The sequence below is a fragment of the Anopheles cruzii genome, chromosome 3 (assembly GCF_943734635.1).
Source record: "Anopheles cruzii chromosome 3, idAnoCruzAS_RS32_06, whole genome shotgun sequence".
In the NCBI taxonomy this organism is placed as follows: Eukaryota; Metazoa; Arthropoda; class Insecta; order Diptera; family Culicidae; genus Anopheles; species Anopheles cruzii.
The window spans coordinates 27,071,498-27,089,347 of NC_069145.1; the positions used below are offsets into that span (position 1 = coordinate 27,071,498).

A 17,850-nucleotide genomic window follows, 5' to 3' on the forward strand; every position below is an offset into this window, starting at 1 on the left:
CTGTGGTCTCGTTCGGGGGACAACTCCTGCCGAAATGTCTCGGTCGACGAAGGTATCGAATAGCGCGGGGCTAATTGCAATTTGCTGCTTAGTTGGCACGCTCGCGGCCGCTCAGTGGACAAACGGAACCACTCATCTGCAACACCGAGCCCACAACCGCGACCGACGTTATGTGCTCAACTATCCGGTGAACGGAGGCGTAGCGAAGGTGCTGTTTGGGTTCGTAGCACCGGTGCGGTTTCATCACAAGCTGAGGCGCAGCCTCAACGCGGGCATCAACTTGCAGGCCAACTATCGCATCCTGCCGAACGTTATCTTTCCCTACCCGGACACCATTTGGGAAAGTCGGTTCGATGAGGGCGCGTTCGTGGACACGAGCCGGCGGCAGCTGTACGTGCTGCTGGAGAAGCTTCTGGGTGGTGCCGAAAGTGGGTCACGAGCGCGCACCTGTCTGCTGCGGATGATCTGCGAGATTGCGGACACGCCGCTGTCCCACAATGGCATGGTCGGCGAAATAATGGACGTCGTGTTCACGTAAGTTGTTTTGTATGGCCCTCCCGAAAACCTGTCAGCATCGAGGCATCGAAATTGAATCAAAGATACAATATTCGTTCTCGGTCTTCCGACGGCTAGGCCCGGCGATTCGGACGATCTAGCCGACGAATACAAGTTGGCGCGCCGCTACGGGGCCAACGGAGTGAACTGCAAACGAGTGTACGACGAGTGTCCCTGGGGCCACGGCATTCTGGACACCATCACGGCCATGCACTGGTGATGCGTGCAATATCGACGAGGTGATGGCCAGATTCGGCGGGGCAAGGATGAAGCGTGAATGTTGTTGCATGTATCGTTGCTATGAGCGTTACAGTGTTCAGGTGTATTGTTCTACTAATTAGATCTTGGAACATGTTTTTAATTTTCGCATTTTTCGTCGAAGTTACTAGTGTTTGGTTTTATATTTCAAAATCATCACTCTCGTCAACATATACGAAAGCAACATAATAAAATTTACAAGTAATTACAAATTTTGGTTGAACTTTTCCTTTAGTGTTGGAAATTTAATGATTTTCGTTTTCAGGTGAAAGAACCGCAATATAGTGAAGCGCCCTTTTCGGAATGTGCTTCGGGACTATTCAACAAGTGCATTTCTAGGTGCATTTGAGCCTCTCAACTCATTGCTCATCTTATTTGAATATTTCCTCATAGTATCCCATTAAATTTCTGGTTGAATTTTCCTCGAATTGAACATTACTAGGCTGCTCATTAAGTTCTGAGCTTTTTCAACAAAGGGCGCTGCTACGAGTCTAATTTTTTTTTGTCATATTGGTACACTCTTCAGATGAACGTATGTGAAGTTTCATTTCAATCGGACACTTAGTTTTTTTTTTACAAGCCATTTAGTATCGACATGTCACATTACTGTTTTACAGCTGCTATGACGTCATCATTTGATGAAAAACGTTTTCCGGGCACGATTTTTTTTTGGTTTGAAAACAGGTGGATGTCGCTAAGGGCCAAAGCTGGTGAATTAGGTGGATACGCCAACAATTCGAACTTTAATTCATGGATTTATGCCATTTTCGAAATGCTCTTCTGACAGGGTGCGTTGCCCTGATGAAAGAGGTTGTCTTTCTTCTGCAAACCGGCTCTTTTTTCACGAATTTTCGCTCTCAGTTGCTCTAAAATGTGACAACAGTAATCAAAATTTATTGTTTTATCAATTTGCAAGTAATCCGCTAGCAAAATTCCATTCGCATCCCACAAAACTGATGCTAACATCTTTTTTGGCCATTTCTGGACGAACTCGTTTCGGAACTGAAGAAAAGGGTTCACACCACTCCTTAGACCCTTGTTTTGATTCAGGATCATAGTGATAGACCCAAGTCTTATCCCTAGTGATGATTCAATGCACAAAATCCACTTTCTTCTATCGAAAACGCTTTAAATGTTATCAAGAAAGATGCATTCGAATGCGCTTGTAGCAAATGCGGCACCCATGTTGCAAACAGCTTTCTCGAACCCAAAACTTCAGTCAAAATATTGGTTATACTGCTCAATGAGTTGGCTAGGTCTTGTACTTAATTTCTATCAGTGATTGAACGATTTTCAAAAACGATATCCTGTATTGTTTTACGATTTCAGGTGTTGTGTCTGTTTTTTTACGTTTTTTACATGGATCGTCTTGAAGGCTACTACGGCCACGTCTAAACTCATAACTGCTCCTTTTACCCACCTAATTAAAGGTAAAGAGTCCTTATACACTTTTAACATTCGTTCATAAATCTACTTTGCCTTTAAACATTCCAAAAACAAACATTCAATCACTGCACGATACTTGATTTTTTCCATTGTGAAAAATATTGTGACATGTCGATACTAAATGACTTGTAAAAAAAAAACCAAGTGACCGATTGAAATAAAACTTCACATACGTTCATGTGAAAAGTGTATAAATATCACAAAAAAAAATCAGCCTCGTAGTAGTACCCTCTGTTGAAAAAGCTCAGAACTTAATGAGCAGCCTAGTACATTTAGTCGATATTTTACAGAATACATCTAGCATAGACTTAAAAAGCAAAAATGCAACAAAATTGAACAATTTGGAGCAACATTGAACAAGATGTCAACGATTGTGCATAGTAATTCTTGTTTACTGTTTCTTCGATGATAACTACTCCGATAGAATTGTTTCCACCTCGATCAACCGGTCCATGGCGATTTTGCTGACACACATTTTCCTAACACGTTAATCACGCCGTGTTCCAGCTTCGATTGACCTCGTGGAGACATACTTTCACTGGGTCTCCCCAGAACCACATAGTTAGCACCTGCCAACCGAACACATCGCCTCCGGTGGCCGCTCGGTGTCAAACGGCAGTGCCGTCCGGTCTGACGATCGTGTCACAAACTTTTGAAGTTCTGTTGCGATGGAATCCGTGCGTTGTTTTGCGGCGCTCGTGGTGCTCCTGGCGGTGAGTCTGGAATACGTCGCCAGCGAACAGGACCAGTATTTTAGCTCCAACCAAACGTTGGCTCGGCGGAAAAGGTCACTCATTTTCCACCCGGGTTCCAGAGGATTCGTGAGTACTCGTAGCGTGTAAAAGTTCCGACATACTCTAGGACAATGTAATTCCTTTGCGTAGTTTCGTGCCAATATAAAGGATGGCGTGGCGGACAACAGCACAATCTGGGCGAACGGTATCGGGTTCCGTATGAACATCGAGTTCTACAATCCGCCTGGTCTGAAAATTACTCGTCGAGATGTGCATCAATCGCTGGAAAGCATGATCATGGCGTGAGTACGATCGGCAGACCTTCAGGTGATCGAAAATAAAATAATTGCCACTCTCAATCCAACGCTTCAAGTCACGGATTCGATGGACGCGCGTGCATCTTGCGGACGTTCTGCGAACTCTCGAAGGCGATGACACCGCGGAGTGGTATCCTCTTCAAACTGCTGAAGCTGGTCTTCCGGTAAGTGTCGGGAAAGAACAGTGTGTGACACGTTAAATTACCACACGTAAATGGGCTCCGTCTTCTTCATGTGCTTTCCAACAACACCCGCAGATCGCATGACTCGCCCGGCTCTGATGACAGTTCCATCGGTTCTTCAAACAGTTTGCCGGAGGGTGACGACAAGTATTTTCCGTACCTGACGGCCGACGACTGCCAGGAGCTGGATCGCCACTGTCCCATCACCCAGCTCCAGATGGACCGCGTACCCGTCGTCAGCGAGTCACCGGAAGTGGCCGACAACGGCGGCGCATCACGTTCGCGGTACGATTAAACACCCCGTAGCCCTTTACCGTATGCCTTTCGATGTGGTGACGAAGGGTTGAAGAAAACAGACCACCAACGGAACGGAACCGGAACCTGGTGACGGTCCTTCACGAGCAGGCGGAAGATAAATGGTTCCAGATGAAGCCCGCAATTTATTAGCCAGCGAAGTGGCGCTAAAAGTCGACGATTGCAGCGGACGAGATGACTTCATGGAGCGATGATGTTATTATCGGTTGAGATGACGTGCAGCTAGGTGCAGTTGCGGTACTTCCGGAACATCGTTTCGAGACGTTATCGTCGCCGTAGTAGTCATCATTGTTGGTGCCAGGTTTCGTGAAGTAAATCTGACCCCGCCTGCTGACGGATGACGAAGACATAATGGCGGAGGGAGGATAAAGCAAATCGCGAAAGTTGTTGGGTGAGGGGATTGCGGTCACGGGATTGCAACACATGAAGTCAATATGTTACAATGGTTGTATGTAGTAGTAAGTAAAAAGAGTGCATGTAATTCAATAATTTGTTGTCTGATAGGTCTTAAGTATAAGTACCATATACTGAACAGTTTATCGACAAAACATAATATATTTGGCTATGTCACCTGATAGAGGTACCGAATCCCGAAACTGGTATTCGAGCAGTTCATAGGAATTTCTTGAGAAATAGTTTCATGAACATGATTATATTCATATATTCTAGATTGCGTTTACTTACCGTAACTAACATCCTCTCCTCTGAACTTAGACGTAAAATAAAAGACAACTGTGCAGTTTATGAACTAATTTATTCCAAGCAAATACTATTCCCTTTGTCAGAAAGAATTATGATACAATCTTGTGACACAAAGTTTGTGAATCAATTTATCCACCGGGTGATTTAAATGAATCAAGAAATTGCTTTCTAAATTCGTTACCTAATTCCGTGATGAACGTGAAAGCTTGTTCCACGTGTACCTTTTTTGTTAGTTGCTTCCTCTTTCGATCCGACGGTTCAGTTGCGAGAGAGCACGCGTAATACGGAACAAGTGGATTATCTTCGAACCGTCCATCCTTTGCCTGTCCATCCGTCAATCAATCAAATCTTCTCTGTTGTCGGTTTAAATAAAAATACATCGCTCAGCACAACAAACGTGTGCCGTCCCGCGGACACTACGGTTCGCGTAATCCACGAATCAACCGCTAAACGGCAAAACATCATCGCCACCAATAAATCTCAGTCCAGATTGATTCATCAAACATCGACAGACACGAAAGGCCCCTCCGACGATTGGTTAGCCCCGTAACAGTGCCAAGAGCACTAAGTAGAGCTCCCCACCGGATCAAGCAGTATCGGTAAACTATCGTCCAGTCCACCCCTAGTGTGTGTAATTGAATTATGTCTTGACCTGTAATTGTGCGGTGTGGCGGATTGGGTACTTTGATTTGATTACGTGCAAACTTTAATTTTTGACCGATGGTCACAAGGAGCCTCTTTGGCCCCTCGCCGGATGGGATTAGAAAACGAAATCCGGCGACCAAAAACTGTCCTTACAGTACGTGTACGTTTCGGTGCAGTTTCCGGTGTGAGCGTGGGCTTCGTCGTACAACCGGTGCTTGTGTTGGCTCGGTGTTTCGTGCGTCGTCGGTAAACTGAAAGTTAAAAAAAACTAGTTCAAAAAACCCATCACTCGAAAAAAGCGCTCCAATTTAACTTGCTAGATACCTGAAGACTGCTCGCAGGATTTCCCTTAAGAACGTGTCCGGCTCGGTGTCGTGTTTACGCTGGCCACTCTCACAGAGCGCCCTCAGCACACAGTGGTGCCCGTGTTTACCTTTGCTGAAAGAATTAAGTAGTATTGTCTTGCATCAGTACCTAATCCAACTGTGGTCAACACATGGCATACAAAAGACTCCATTCGAACCCATTATCCGCTCTACGCATTGAACTATTCTCGATTAGAACCGAACTAAAGTCCGAACGGATAGTAGTATCGAGTCAGTATCATGCAGGAACTGCATTTCACATGAACAGCAAAATATGGCGTGGCCCGAGCGTCAATCAATAGGCTGCATGCCCTGGACCGTTCGCCGACCGCAATAAATTAAACTCCGACACCGTAGCTCGGTGAGTATCGCTCTCACCGAGGAAGATAGATTCGTTGCGCACAAAAAGTAAACCAAGCCCAGCCCTGTTCCAGGAGGTAACGAGAACTAGCCAAATCCCTTCGTATACCCGGAAGCGTGTTTTTTTGCGGTCGGATTCGGTACTCGAAAACACTTACGCCGTTAGGAACTGCTCGATCCGCTCGTAGAGTGCGTGCCGCGTTACGCGATGATGGTTGAGGAAGTGCCGGTCCAGCGGGGCGGTGTCCTCGCGGATGCTGCGCTTGCCGAACACCGGATAGAATCGCTTTTTGTCCATCGCATAGTTGGGCGGATGCTGGCGAATCCACTTCGCGAGGTATCTGAGGTCAGGTCGGTGAGAGTCGGCGAAAAATAACGAAATCAAGATTAAACGGCACACCGGACGAGTTCGGAGAAAATCGTGAACAATCCACGGCCACAAAAACCAAAGCTTCCGTCCGCCGAACTCTATCGAACTGACGGATGTTCAGAAGGGGAAGGCTTAGCGTACATCGTGAAAGTCATAAAAAATCGAATCCACGAAAACATGTTCACATTTTATCATCCTCCGGCCACACGGCGTCGGATTGTGGTGCGTTCGGCGCAACTGTTGTGCGCGCGTGTGTGTGTGTGTGAGGGAGAGAGGAAAACCACAATTTTATCATGTATGTTGTGAAATTAATTTGATTCATGTCCTCCCGGGCCACCTTCTAGCGAGCCCGCCTTTGGCCTTGACTGTGTGGTGACCGGTTGCGGACAGCTCGGTGCTCGCTGCGCTGCAGCCGTGTGTTTGGTGTTTGGTTTTTGTGTTGCATCCTCGGCCGAACCGTGGAACGGGGGAGCACCCTGCCTGCCATACAACCCACCTGTTCACGATGCTGCCAAAATCGTTGGGCGTCCTGTCGGCGGCGTAACCGGGCGGTCGGCGGACCAGCTCGTTGGAGACAAATTGCTCCCACCGGGATGGGGCGCGATGGCCGTACCGGTCGTAGTTATCGTACCGTCGATTGCCGTACTTATCGGCCGTGGCCGTGTAGTAATTTATGTGACCGCCGGTGCCAGGGGCCATAGCAGGGGACACCGGGGGTTGGTAGGCGTAGCTGAGGATGTTTTTGCGCGCCGGCGTCACACCCGGCTTGGTGTCGACGAGGATGGTGCCGTTCGCGGCGCTGTCCACCTTCGGCAGGATGTCCGGATCGTTGGCGTTCTGCTCGATCATATCCCAGATCTGGTCGAACGTGATGCTGGGTAGCTCGTACGCCAGCGCCACGGTGATACCAATCGTGAACAGGCTCTCGACCCCGATCATCGGAATGGTTTGATCGTACACTAAACACACAGCGGATAGAATCGTATAATTCGTAAGAAGCTTGGATCTCACACGTTAAAACAACACTTTTCGGGGTGGATATAGTTTTAACATAGTTCCCCTGCACTAGGGCCCGATATTTCTATTCGTTGCCCAACAATGGACGCACTGTTTCCGTGGTGCAGCAAATGTTGTTTAACAGAGACACCTCTTTCAAAACGGAACACCACAGAAACACATCGCCATTAACTCGTCCGTAGGTTCGGCACCGCGACACACTTACCGACTTGAAACGAGCTACCCTCGGGAAACGTCAGGAAGCGTCGCTTCCGCGAAAGGATTCTCTGGGGAGACTCCGGCACTGGTTCACGGTTCGCCCCACCATCCCCAGCGAGCGGGCCACCCTCGTGCAGTAGAGCATCCGTCGAGCCGTACAGGAGCAGCATTACGACCAGCAACGCTGCCGCCCGCCCCGGGTGCCTAAACTTCACCGTCGGCATCACCACCTCCATTATGCGAGCCGGTGCTTTGCGGAACTGGGACCAAGGTGGCGTTTTCCGTGAATTTTAATTTGCTGCCCAACTTCGCGCCACAGTGCAGCGCTGTTGCTTCAACTTTGATGTGCTGTGCACTCCCGTGTGCGGCCGTTTTGCTCTTCTCCTTGTCGTTTACTTTCGGAGACCTCACATACGACGTTTGAAACACTTCATTTGGGGAATTTTCACAATAACGCACGTTACTTTATGCGATGGCGCAATGAGCTGACGCAAATACCTGCTCCACCGTTATTGCCAGCGTGTCTGCTCCGAGGGTTGTAACGGCAAGAACGCTTCTAACGTAATTATCTCCAACTCGCGGGTCCGTTGTCTGATGTCATCAATGTATCGCCAGACACACGACTCTCGTATGGGCGCTATTTTCTAACCGCTTTCCTTCGGTCGGGCCAATGGTGCTGCCCTGGGTAACGGTACGCCAAAAAATGGGGTCGCATCTATTAGCGAAGGCGTGTTACTTCATGGAGTGTAGCGCCGCGCAAAACATCCCATCGACCGCCCCAAGCCAGGTCAGTGACATCGTTCGAGAGCGCTGCATATCTGGAGCAAATCATGGAGCAGACCCTCTGCCCTAGTGGCCTCATTCATGCTTCATCTTGTTGCCGGTCTCTCTGGATCACGTTCCAGTTCTCTCAGCAGGGTAGGGAAATTCATAAATTTATTCTCAATCATTCCCGACTCGACCACTCACCGTGCGTTCGGGGAGCTTGCGTAGTCGATTGATTGCTGGGGATCGACACTCCCTCGGGAGCTTCTCGTGCCACAGTACAAACAGCCGCAGATGTTATACAGTCCAGGTCGCTCTCCAAGAACTAGACCCCGGTGGATTCCCTCGCGTACCTAACTCAATTATAGCGGCGCTCCAACTGTGGCGTCTGTTAGGATCCCCAGCAGCAGATTGGGCGGCGCACTTCGGCACATCTTGTTTCAGTGCTTTTTGTTTTGGAAAACACTCACTCAGGACGCACGCATCGTCGACCGACACTGTTTGCGGTGGAGTTGCGTGTCCGTTGCCATACATCTCATTGCTGGTGAGCTTGGGGTCCTCTGAATGACCAGCGAGTCTCGAGCCCAATCTGGACACCCCACGGGGACTTATCCGACGCACGGGACAGGGTGCTTGGGCCGAATCGAAGAAAGCCAAAATGAGATACTGTCTTCATTCGGTCGGTGTTACCGGACGACAACGAAACTGCAATTCATTCAACTCCCAGCGACCACCGGAACACTGAAAACAAATGTCCTGCAGAGCTAGTCGCAGGACGAGCGGCCAGAAAAGCCTATATTGAATGCATAATTGATTGTGGAAGGCCCGCAACAACGGGCTCGGGCGCAATCGTCGATAATTGACGCTGCGCAGGTGAAGTGGTCCAGCTGTTAAAATAAATTGACATTTAACTAATGGAAAATGGAAATAATCCAATATGGTGCACCACTTTTGCTGTTGGCGGGTTTTTGTGGGTTTTTAGTTTGTGAACAACGCGTACGAAACGTAAGTTTCGTCCGTTTCGTAGGCCGTTAGCGGACGTTGTTAGTTTTACTAACGAAATTGACATGTTTCATTCATCGCGACAATTATTGAGACTCGTTGTCCGTCCGGCGGACTCCCGGTGGGTTGAGCAGGTTTTTCTTGGTGAAATTTGCCAACCGAATACGGAAAACACGCTCCTTGTTTGCTTTCAATAATGCTGTGGTCACGGCCAGGGAATAACTGCAAAGGTTAACCAAACAGATTCCTGTTTCGTTCTGTTTTAGAAATGAAATAGGCAAGCAAAACGTTGCATTACTTTTTATACAATGTGCTGCTCAGACATCAAAACGTTCGTTGCGATAAACGAAAAGTTTATTTTACGCAAAGTTTATTTTAAAAATAAAATATAAATTACATCGGTACTTATGCTCGATCTTTCGAGTAAAGTAATAAAAAATCCAATGAACTTTGTACTGTGCAAATGAAAATGAGTTTGACCTCTCACATGGCCAGAGTAACATGGTTATACACTGTCATTTTGGCGTGCTGTGGCAGAACATCCGAATCGGACGTTTTGCTTTAGTTAAAAACGCAAATCGTTTAATTCATAATTCATGACATAAAGCTAGAATCACTTTCCTAAGAGTGATGCACGATACAAGTGACGCATACTTTTTAACAGCCATGTTAGTTACCATTATGTTTCTGATACGTACTTAAACGCTTAGCATCAGGGTACTAATTGACGGTCAAATAACAAGAGATCGTTCCGGTCGATCAGTAAGTGATCATACTCCGCATATTGGATATCGTTGACATCCAGATCAGTAGCTGCGACTGCAGTCGTTCTTCAAATTGCGGTTGTCTTCGGTGCCTCTCGGCACAACCTGCAGAGAAATGAAGTTGTATGGGCTTTTGGTACTTTTAATGATCGTCAGTGAAGTGTTTTGTGATACATTTAATGATACAACGGTCTTAGAATCATCGGTGCTTCGGAGAAAGAAACGTTTCCTTCTCTTCACGCCCGGATCGAATGTTCTGGCAAGTGGAAGGAAATTACGATTAATCAGTGAAGAAACTCTAACGAGACATCAACCCTTCCCTCACAGCTAACATCCTCTTTCGGCAAAGCATTAATGGTCCAGGGTCCGGGGGGTCTTGCGCTGGTTGGTGAACTTGATCTCTACATTCCTCTTCCGGACTTTAAGTATCATGCATCGCAGCTTAAGCTCGGCAAGATAGCGATGTACCCTCCGGAGCCACCAAAAAAACGTCCACCGCCACCACCAACTCCAGCTCCGCCTTCGGCTCCACCCCATGATTACCATCACGATGGTGGCGAACTAACGTCGGACGAGGTGGCGCAATATCTGAAGGATCATCCTGAAACGTGGGTACCGCCCGGTTGGGGTAAAGAACGAGCCGATTGGAATGTGGACCACCTGCAGTACTCTTCACCGTACTGGGCACCACCCCGGACGGAACCAATGTCTCCCGTTCTCGATCGGTACCTGGGCAGCTATGACGGCGGAACAGGTTCGGGATACTACGGATGGAGTGGCGCACAATCGGAGGCCAGGTATCGCCGTTCGGTACTGGAGTCGATGGTGCTCCACGGTGTGGAGGAGAGGATCGCGAACGGAACCGGTGGCTCAGTGGAGAAGCGTTCAACATCAGTCAGCACAGCGACTGGGAGCACTTCCATCACTACCGCGATCGACGGGCTCTTTTCAGTCAGCTTGAGGACACCATTGGATCGTTGTACGTAAGCAGCTTTTAATGGTAAAGATTCGTTGCTCAAGCGTGCTTCTTGCTCCACAGAACTGGATTCCACATGAAAGAGTGCATTTTGCGAAGCATCTGCGAGGCGAAGCACATGCTCCCTCCTTCGGGACGCTCGATGACGCTGGACATCTTCAGGGTGCTCTTTAGGTTAGTCGTTTAACTGCTTCCAAAACGACAAGACTTTCGAATGGTTTCTGTATTTCAGTTACCCCCTGAAGGAGGCCTCGACGATGACTACAGCAATGCGATGCGCGACGAGAACACCAATTGCCGACAAAAGTACGGTACGGGATGTCCGATGAGTTTACTCGATTTGATCATGTTTGGTCGGTTTGAACCATAAGATACATATTTAAATTTTTGATTTTCAAAAGTGCGCGTAGTTTTCTTAAAAAGTGAATAAAATACTGCCTGTCCAAAGGTAATGATCAGGAGCCGGAGAACGAGAGCGAGAACTAAACGATAGATAAACAGAATGTAATGAACGCTAAAGTTTCAATCAATGCAAAAAAATAATCACAGACCGAAGGTTGTTACTTACCCTTAATTTTCGAGATAAGACTCATAATCATGTAGCATATTATTTAAAACATGTGAAAAAACTCGATGATTGCCAGCAAATATTTTGTTTACATTTTTATTTTACGAAACTATCGTATAATTTACAATATTTTGAAGTTTGTTTCCTCTTTGTTTTTAGCGGCCCACTTTGCAACGATCCGACGTTATTCGTATTTCAAGTACATTTATTTAGAATTGGGATTTTTGTTAACATACAAATTAAGTAACGTTCTTCTGCTGGATCGAAGAGAACCGAAAACGTCAAAAGGGTTAGTTTTTTGCTTGTTTTATCGTGTCAAGTGTAATGATTATCAATTTTGATGATGAGCGACGCACGCCAAGCAAACAAAGAAGATGGCGCTCCGTCGGGAGTATTACAGTATTAGTATTACAATTTGGGTTCGCTTCTTTTTTTGCTTTTCGCCAATGACCTTACTCTTCGGTTTTCTTCTGAATGTCACTTACTGTATGCTGATGACCTGAAATTGTTTTTACCTGTCTGTAACCCGTCTGATTGTGTTTATTTGCAAACATTAGTTGATCGCTTTGCTCATTGGTGTGCTTGCAATAACATGTCCCTGAATGTCGGTAAGTGCAATGTCCTAACTTTCTCAATGAAAAAGGCACCTGTCATGTTTACGTATCGCATTGGCTCGCACTTAGGTGTAACACTGAACACGAAGCTGAAGCTTAACTTGCACTTCGAGGACATAATGCACTATAGCCGTGGTGGCAGGCTTTGTAAGAATCCGGCTCTCTACTGAGGATGTATTGGTGCATCGTTTGACGAAGGCCGGGACCAGCACAGATGGGCTTTCATTTGTATCCTTCAAGGTTGGCCTACCTATACACCTGCGGGCCGTCGCATTATCCTGAACTACGTGGCCATCGGCTGTGCGTTTCGGCGAGTTCGTGCACCGCCCGGCTTCTAATGGAAACGTCCCTCGATCATCTACGTCGGATGCCCTACCAGCTACCTCATTGCGTGATGGGACTCCGCCACTCCTCCTACTGGTTGTCTAGCACGGTTCGCCAGCATAGCGCTGTAGTGTTCCTGCCGCTGTATCTCTTCGCTCTGATTCCTACCAAACGATCTACTACCAAAACACCTTTACCACCGCACGTCCCCTGTCTACACAAGTCGCCGCTCACATGCCGCAACACATGCTCACTCATATTCCCGCACCGAAAACCTACACTTCCTGCGCTTCGTCGCTTCCACGGTCACCGTGTTCTACGGCCCCTAATACCACCTCACCTTCACGCTCTGTATTGCCGCAATCGCACCCGTCCTCGAAGCGCGTCAATGTCACCGTCCCGCGTGCTTCCTCTCCGCTGGTCGTGTATTACCAGAATGTATCTCTCTTCCGTTCTCGTCTCCTAGACTCCTTCATATGATGCCCTCCGTTCCCTTCCTTTTCCGCTCTTTATTTCCTCATCCTTATATTTCCTTATTAGTCTGTAAGTCTGAAATAGTCTGTAAGCCTTATCAATGTTATGCCCGACGGCGAACATTCTTTTTGAAATAACATGAAAATGAAAATAATCAAGCGTGCGTATAAAATGCTAGGTTTTGTAGTTCGTATGTCTTCTGAGTTCCGTGATGTTACGTGTCTGAAAGCTTTGTATTATTCTCTCGTTCGTCCGATCCTCGAGTTTGCTTGTGTTGTTAGGCATCCACACTATCAGTGCTGGATTTATCGTATTGAGGCGCAAGTTCACAAGGGTTACTGTTCGTAAGCTTTGTTGGGATGCTGCACCTCAACTACCACATTATAAAACACGCTGCCTTCTACTTGTGCTACGATCATTCGAACATCGTAGACTGTGTTCCAAAGCCAAAAGTGCGCTGAGGTGCGTCCTCGTCGCGCATCGCATTGCTGTAGTCGTCGGTGAGAACCTCCATCAGGGGGTATCTGAAATACAGAAATCATTCAAAAGTCTTGTCCGTCTTTCGACGGTCTTTCAAAAAGACTGTCGATCGCGGTAGTGATGAGAGTGCTCCCAGCCTCTGTGCTGACTGATGTTGAACGCTTCTCTACTGAGCCGAAATTGATAAAATTCCAACCACTGTTAGCGGTTCACTTGCACTTACCACGTCTGTTCTTGTTCGTGCTGTGGCTGTGGGAGTGGTGGCCACATTTCTTGCTGCAGCTCTGATGCTCGCTGCGCCTGCCGTTGTGGCTGCAGTTGTTGTCTGCCCTGCTGGGGGATATTGCTCCTGCTGTTCGTGTTGCTGTTGCGGCTGTTCCGTTTCGGTCAATGCAGTTGTTGTTGTTGTTGTTGTTGTTGCAGCAGCTGCTGCTGACTTATCTTTTGTTGTTGCCTTATTGTCTGTTGCAGCTGCTGCTGCTGCTGTTTGTATTTCTGCTGGATCCTTTCCAGCTACTCAACAAGCTTGCCTACTTATGTCGTGAGTATATTGCACGTCTCTTATTCAAAATCCAGCTCTTTTTTAATTAGTAATTTTATGGTTTTCGATTTCTTACTCGTACTCGGTACTTCCGTGACCGCCGGACGCGGTCGCAGCGTCAGCTTTAATATATCCACGGCTAGGGCAACATTTCTGGGGATGCAGTGAGTCGGCACCGAGCGCAACGAGTCGGTAGCTCACCGAGTTTAATTCGATACACAATGCGTCAATGTCGGGGAGTACGATTCTAGCTTTTTGGAATTAAAGATTTTTCTAATAGTTACAGTCGTGAACCTGCCTGAACGCTCACAAACCGTCAACCGTAACGTTATGAAACGCTTGACAAATGTCGTCGTGGAGTATGACTGGGTCGATTTTATAAACCAGTGCCAGTGGATCACGACGACCTAACCTCGAACTCAGAATTGATGCGCCGTCGTCCCTCACCGGATATAATGACCCATTGCTTTCTCTATCTAAAATGTCGTAAATGACCCACTTCTAAAATGTCGTAAATAAATACATAAATAACCAACTGAACACGTGCAAACATGCTACGTTTTTTTAACGCGAGAAGCTGCGGAAGCCGCAGAAAACGTGCTGGGAGAGTTGCATAAAGAACTGTCACAGCAAGCTGCTGCAGATGGAAGATCCCTACCCGTTGAACCGGAGTTGTTAACAGCAGAATGGAAACTGTGCGTGGATGAGTACTGCGTTCTGTTGGGACGACAGTGGTCCATTCGATGCAACATGTTCTCTTCGAGTGCCCGGAGTTCAGTGGAGTGCGACAAGAACTAATCGGAGGAGAACAAGGAGCAAGTCAACAGCAACAACCTGGGAGAGATGCTTCTGAAGGACAATGAGACGTGAAGTAGGATCGCCCTGGCCGCCACAAGAGGATCCTCACCGTCCTTCAGGAGGCATGAAAAGACGAGCAGAGCAGTGGTCGGTTTTCAGAATCCCAAGTCGCTCAACATGGTGTCGAGCGACCCACAAGGCAAGGCGCACAAAGGGCTAAGAGAGAGGGACAGGGGCAGGGTAACATTCGTAAATAAAAGGTGCCTGGACCTGTGCCCGCACGAAAGCTCTCGCGACACTCTGAGTTGATCGGACGCGCTTTTCACTCGCTCTCTGCAGTTATTTGCATCTTGGCTCATTCATTCAGTGCCTCAACGCTGCAATCGCGTGTAACGTTGATTCACACGTGCTGCACTGCTGCATTTTTGCGATAGCGTTTAGTCCGGGGGTTTTCTCTGTGTTTTTCCTCCGTGAGCTGGTTCCGTGAACCTGTTGAACCTATTCTATTCTTGATGGCGTCTTGCACCGCTTGCCTGGCTCCAACTGGTGACGATGTGGTGATGTGTATAGTGGCTTCTGTGACGCCGCCTATCACTAACGCTGAGCCAGTTTGTCGCGGGAGGTCACTCGTGAAATATGCCGCAATACAAGTGTCGTTTGGATGTGCAAGGAGTGCATCGAGTTCAGGAAGGCATCCCGTTCCGGCTTCGTTGGGGAGTTGTCGGTGCTGCTGTCAAGGCATCATAATGGCCTTGTTACAAATGTAACGCCAGCGGCTCGCGATCGAACGGTCCCCGATCGAGCGGCTCCCGATAGAGCGGCCCAGCTGAGCGCCACATTCGGGACGCTCGCGAGATCTAAGCCGCGCGGCTTAGATTTGAGACCAAACGGTAACTCCGACGGAGCGACTAAAGGGATTAAAGGGGAAAAGTGAGAGAGGAAGACGAGTCAAGCCAGTAGAGTCAAGTTGTGACAGTGCAAAAGGAGAAATACACAAGTTTTTTAACTCTGGCCAACATACGGGGATATTTGCCATACGTCCAAACTGACCGCACGTACAACTGCCGTCACTACCTGTCCATTATTGTACATTTCCGCAGGTCCCGCGGTACGAAATACACCCACAGAATAGGATCGAACACTTCCAGCAGCTGAGCGATCGCAGAGTGCTGGGTGTTGAACGACCGTTTACAACGGATACCTCTTCAAGCAGTGCACAGGTATACAACTCATCCCTACGGGCACTTTTTTATACAACAAAACGTATGACTCACTTCGTATTCTATTTTTAACTATACAGGAGACGCCTCGCCGAAGCGGGCGGCGCTCCCCCCGGCGTGTGGCCACTGACACGGAGGAAGAGGAAGTGTTGATGGGCCCCGCCGCCGCTGACACGGAGGAACTGGAGGAGCAAGCCACGCCACGCCTCCGTCGCCCGCTTCCGCTCCCGGGATTGCCGTCGCCCGCTCCCGCTCCCGCCGCTGGCCCGGAGGCCCTTCCCGCCGCGATGGAGGATACAGTCCGGCGCCTGGTGGCGGAGAGCATCACCGCTTACATGCGGCAGGAGCGGGAGGAGCTAAACAACTTAACAGAGGGTGTCCGGCAAGCGGAGGCCCTCTTGGAAGGGTTGCAAGCGGGGCTGCGAGAACTGGGGGAGGATATGCGGCGCGCGTGGGTGACGGTGCCGACTCGCGTGTATGAATGCCTGCGTGAGGTCGACGCGATCAGGGACAAGCTCGCGGGGGGGAAGCATCTTCCTGGCAGGAGCCCGAACGCCACGGCACCAGCGATTGCCGGCGGCAGCCCGAACGGCACGGCACCAGCGATTGTCGGCAGGAGCACGAACGCCACGGCAGCGGAGATTTTCGGCAGGACGAACGCCACGGCAGCGGAGATTTTCGGCAGGAGCACGAACGCCACGGCAGCGGAGATTTTCGGCAGGAGCCAGAACGCCACGGCAGCGGAAATTTCCGGCAGGAGCCAGAACGCCACGGCAGCAGAGATTGTCGGCGGAAGCCGCCCCGCTGCCCCAGCGTTGGCCGTCCCCGAACCCGGTCGTCAGGACCGGGGTGGGGATGGCCAACGGATTGCAGTGCTCCCAGTGAGCAACTGTGCTCAGCTGGAGCAGTTGGAGCGGCTAGCTGAGTTACCAGCATTCGCCGGCTTGGTGCAGGCGTACGTGAAGGCGCACCTCCCCCCACGCCGTAAGCGGCATATTGTCACAGCGTTGATGGACTTGTTCCTCAACCGCTCGTTCCTGAAGGAGTGCAATTACGCGAACAAGACCTCGAAAGGCGGGCCGGTGCTCCTTAAGCACAAGAACACGATGGAGCTCTTTTTCGGGACGGTGGCAGTGGTGTCCAACGCTGTGACTAGGGCGCAGGCGGAGAGGCTCTTCCAGAAGCGGGTGAACGACGCCCGCAATGGAACGGAGAAAAACCCGCATAAACCCGGTAAGTAACCAAGAAATTTGTCACAGGAATGTACTATTTATTGTTAATTTGAATAATATTTGACATTTGAAGATGTGTACCAGCCAGCCCGCGGAACCGATGAACCGGGCAAGTGCCGGAACGATGTTTGCAGAATGTTCGTAGATGCAACGGACCATAGAACGGCAGCGGTAAGTTTGTAGGTTAGGGCTTCTCAATGTCACATAACAGAAATCTTAATTTGGGTTTTTATTTGCAGTGCAATACCCTAGACGACATCCCCAACTCTGATTGAAAGAGTAGGTGCAGATGTGAGGCAGGGGACCAACAGTTCCCAAGACCACAGCCCCTACTCTCGTTGAAAGAGTAGGTGGAGATGTGAGGCGGGGAACCGGAAGTTCATTTCTTCATCACCGTAGAACTCGAGTAACCTGCTGTGCGTTCGTTGAATTGCCGGAAACGGGGTGCCCACTGGCTGGTTCAACGCTGCTCACCTCCGGCAGCGTGTCGTTCCCGACCTTAATATCCCGAATTCTGGCTTCCACAATTTTTGCACACATGGCATCAAGGACCTCATGTGTAAAGAAAAAACACCAAATCGCAAAACAGTAGGCCCCCAACGCACCGATAGAACAATAATATTGACAA

The 17,850-nt window shown here is 48.8% G+C and overlaps 3 protein-coding genes and 1 pseudogene across 3 annotated transcripts; 3 read left to right on the top strand and 1 right to left on the bottom strand.

Annotated features, from left to right (window-relative positions):
• The first annotated feature begins 34 nt into the window (after positions 1-34).
• LOC128270132 (uncharacterized) lies at positions 35-775 on the top strand. The gene is made up of 2 exons (XM_053007537.1): positions 35-534; positions 634-775. Exons 1-2 carry the CDS (start codon positions 35-37, stop codon positions 773-775), a joined length of 642 nt encoding a protein of 213 aa, XP_052863497.1.
• A 2,152-nt stretch (positions 776-2,927) lies between these two features.
• On the top strand, positions 2,928-3,787 carry LOC128270133 (uncharacterized). The gene is made up of 4 exons (XM_053007538.1): positions 2,928-3,080; positions 3,144-3,295; positions 3,367-3,474; positions 3,568-3,787. The coding sequence occupies exons 1-4, from the start codon at positions 2,928-2,930 to the stop codon at positions 3,785-3,787; spliced, it is 633 nt and encodes a 210-aa protein (XP_052863498.1).
• Positions 3,788-5,269: 1,482 nt separating this feature from the next.
• LOC128270134 (uncharacterized) lies at positions 5,270-7,700 on the bottom strand. Its single transcript, XM_053007540.1, has 5 exons — positions 7,472-7,700; positions 6,746-7,208; positions 6,038-6,220; positions 5,479-5,592; positions 5,270-5,405 (listed from the first exon to the last, which is right to left on the bottom strand). Exons 1-5 carry the CDS (start codon positions 7,698-7,700, stop codon positions 5,270-5,272), a joined length of 1,125 nt encoding a protein of 374 aa, XP_052863500.1.
• A 2,440-nt stretch (positions 7,701-10,140) lies between these two features.
• Positions 10,141-11,341, top strand: LOC128270135 (uncharacterized; annotated as a pseudogene).
• Positions 11,342-17,850: the final 6,509 nt, after the last annotated feature.

Coding starts and splice junctions, on each gene's coding strand:
- LOC128270132 (XM_053007537.1), top strand. CDS start 35: ATGTCTCGGTCGACGAAGGTATCGAATAGCGCGGGGCTAATTGCAATT. Junction 535..633: donor ATAATGGACGTCGTGTTCAC/GTAAGTTGTTTT, acceptor TCCGACGGCTAG/GCCCGGCGATTCGGACGATC.
- LOC128270133 (XM_053007538.1), top strand. CDS start 2,928: ATGGAATCCGTGCGTTGTTTTGCGGCGCTCGTGGTGCTCCTGGCGGTG. Junction 3,296..3,366: donor CTGGAAAGCATGATCATGGC/GTGAGTACGATC, acceptor CAACGCTTCAAG/TCACGGATTCGATGGACGCG. Junction 3,475..3,567: donor CTGCTGAAGCTGGTCTTCCG/GTAAGTGTCGGG, acceptor CAACACCCGCAG/ATCGCATGACTCGCCCGGCT.
- LOC128270134 (XM_053007540.1), bottom strand. CDS start 7,700: ATGGAGGTGGTGATGCCGACGGTGAAGTTTAGGCACCCGGGGCGGGCG. Junction 7,209..7,471: donor GGGTAGCTCGTTTCAAGTCG/GTAAGTGTGTCG, acceptor CTGTGTGTTTAG/TGTACGATCAAACCATTCCG. Junction 5,593..6,037: donor ATCGAGCAGTTCCTAACGGC/GTAAGTGTTTTC, acceptor TAATTCTTTCAG/CAAAGGTAAACACGGGCACC.